Source organism: Crocuta crocuta, unplaced genomic scaffold, assembly GCF_008692635.1.
Source record: "Crocuta crocuta isolate KB4526 unplaced genomic scaffold, BGI_CrCroc_1.0 scaffold477, whole genome shotgun sequence".
NCBI classification, from domain to species: Eukaryota; Metazoa; Chordata; class Mammalia; order Carnivora; family Hyaenidae; genus Crocuta; species Crocuta crocuta.
In genome coordinates this window covers 1427299-1429677 of record NW_027530193.1, presented here as the reverse complement: position 1 = coordinate 1429677, position 2379 = coordinate 1427299, and the positions used below count along the sequence as shown (strand labels likewise).

The window sequence follows — 2379 nt, the reverse complement described above, 5'->3', positions numbered from 1 at the left end:
CAAGCCCGCTCCCTCCCGCCACCCCCCCACCTCCCTCCCCATGGGGCTTTCCTCCTCTGTTCCCCCCCACGCTCAGCCCTTCCCCCGCTGCAGCACTGATGACAGGCACTGGGACTGTCCGTCCATCCTTCTGCCACAGCCACGGGGCTGCAAGCCCTGTGAGGAAGGGCAGTGACACTTCTGTCCCGGCACCTGGCCCCGAGACCAGGGCACAGTGCCCGACCTCCCCAGGGGCCAACCAAACACATGCTTGGGGTCTTGTATTTATTTGCTTCCTCACACTTACTCTAGGACCTGACATTGTTTTGTTTCTAGTTGTTGCCAGAGGAAGGGAGGCTCCACAACCCTTTCCTTGCACGGGCAGAGCCACCAGAGGTGGCCAAACGTGGCCCCAGCCTGCTACAGAGCGAGTGCCCCTCACACTTCAAATATGTACTTCCTGTCTGTCATGTGTGTCCTGAGAAGCCAAGCTTTTGGTGAAACTAAAGATCAGGCTTTCGTCTCCCACTGGCCACATGCAAAGAGCTTCTNCCACTGTCCCGTTTCCCAGGACACGGCTGCGGGCTTTCTAAGTGCATGCTGAGGAATCAGAGTAAATCTTCCCTGTCCCTCACAGCCCAGTTCATCAGCAAATACTGTCCCATCTACCTTCACACGGGTCCCAAACGCAGCCACCGGCCTCCCCTGGCCGGCCACCTCCCAGCCCATCTCTCACAGGAGCCTCCTAGCTGGTCTCCTGCGTCTTCCACTGCCCCCTCTACAGCCTATTCTGCACCCAGCAGCCGCAGCAATCTTTTCAAATCTAAGTCAAAGCACGTCCATTTCCATGGCGGCAACATCTCTGCGTCAAGGCCAAAGTCCTATAATGACCTATCAGGCCCCAAAGGAGCTGCTCCACTTACCCTTGACCGACCTTCCTCTTCCTTCTCCTTGCTCCCATCCACCCCCTGGCTTTTCCTGAAACACCAGGGATGCTCCTGCCTTTGCACGTGCTGCCCCTCGCCTGTGACACTCCCCCCAGAGAGCCTCACGCCCCCTCCCCCCCTCCCTCAAGTTCTGGCCAGTCTTTGTTCAGATGCTGCCTTCCGGGTGGGACCTTCCCTGAGCGCCCCTGTGAAAAAAAATGCCAACCCTGCTTCCTGCCCATCCTGCCCCTCCCCCACCCCCTTTCTGTTTCTTTTGACTCCAGGGTACTTTTCTCCCTCGAACGTTCTACAGGATACACTCGCTTATTTATTCTTTGTTGTCCATTAGCACGTAAAACCCACCAGAGAGGAGTTTTTGTGTGGTTTGCTCACGCGTGGGCCATCCTCAGCACCCAGAGCCGTGCGTGGCACATGACAGATAACAGATACTTGCTGAGTGGATGAAAGCAAATAAATGGACAGACATGAACCAGGTCCTCCTTGGCCACCATCTTTACCTGGAGGCATCAGTGCACTCCACCCCCCCCCCCCCCACACACCTACCTCACAAGACAGGAGTGACACAGGACACCTTCCCACAACCATTGTAGCAGCATTTCAGCAGGCCGGGACACTGGCTGTCCACCTCACACTGGTTCTGGCACAGGCCGAGCTGGGGGAAGTCAGTGTTCACCTGGGGGCAGGAACCTTGCTTTTCTGGGGAGAAAGGAGCAAGGGGGAGTGGTCGGAGGGGATGCCGGGAGATGAACACTTGTCCACAGCACCACCTCCCAGCGCCCTCCCCTGTGTCACCAGCTGCAGAGCTGCCCGCTGCCTGAGTTGATCCCAAGGTCGCTTAGGGAGACGGTCTGCAGGCCCCTCCTCCTCCTGCTTCCTCCATCCTTGATTTTGGAATCACAGGACGTCAGGTCGAGGCCCGGCTCTGCCTTTTCCTATCTCTGCGGCCTAACTTGGAGAGCAGAAACCCCACCCCGGAGCGGCTGTGTCCTCAGGTGGTACAGGCTGTGTCCTCAGGTGGTACACATGATCAGCGCTCAGCTGCCGCACACGTCCTGGGGTTGGGGTGGAGCCTGGGGGCCATACACAAGCACTCCTTCTCACTGGGGAGCCAAACTGCTTTGCAACAGCAATAAGAATGAGTAACGATAAGTTAGCACTTACTTAGCTCCTACTGTGCGCCAGGCATTATTCTACGCACTCTACATATATCAACCTCTCTGATCCTCACAATAATCCTATAAGAGGGAGAGGTACTGTTAATATTTCCTTGTGTTACGGATGAGGCACCCAGAGGTTAAGTAATTTGCCTATGACTGGGTGGAGGCAGGATTGGAAGCCCAGGAATCTGGCTCCAGAGTCTGCGCACTGTGCATCCTGCTGCTTCGTAAGCTGTGCACGCATGAGGGGTTGTGCACCCACAGTCTCTTCACTCACTCCACCACCCCCCCCCCCC

At 56.9% G+C, this 2379-nt stretch overlaps 1 protein-coding gene across 1 annotated transcript in view; it reads right to left on the bottom strand.

Annotated features, from left to right (window-relative positions):
• The window catches only part of WFDC2 (WAP four-disulfide core domain 2), a 20054-nt gene that overhangs the window by 1123 nt on the left and 16552 nt on the right, over positions 1-2379 (bottom strand). Inside the window, exon 3 of the mRNA XM_077765298.1 lies at positions 1470-1622. Coding sequence (XP_077621424.1) covers positions 1471-1622 — 152 coding nt within the window. The 3' untranslated portion in view covers position 1470. The remainder of the gene's footprint in view (positions 1-1469; positions 1623-2379) is intronic.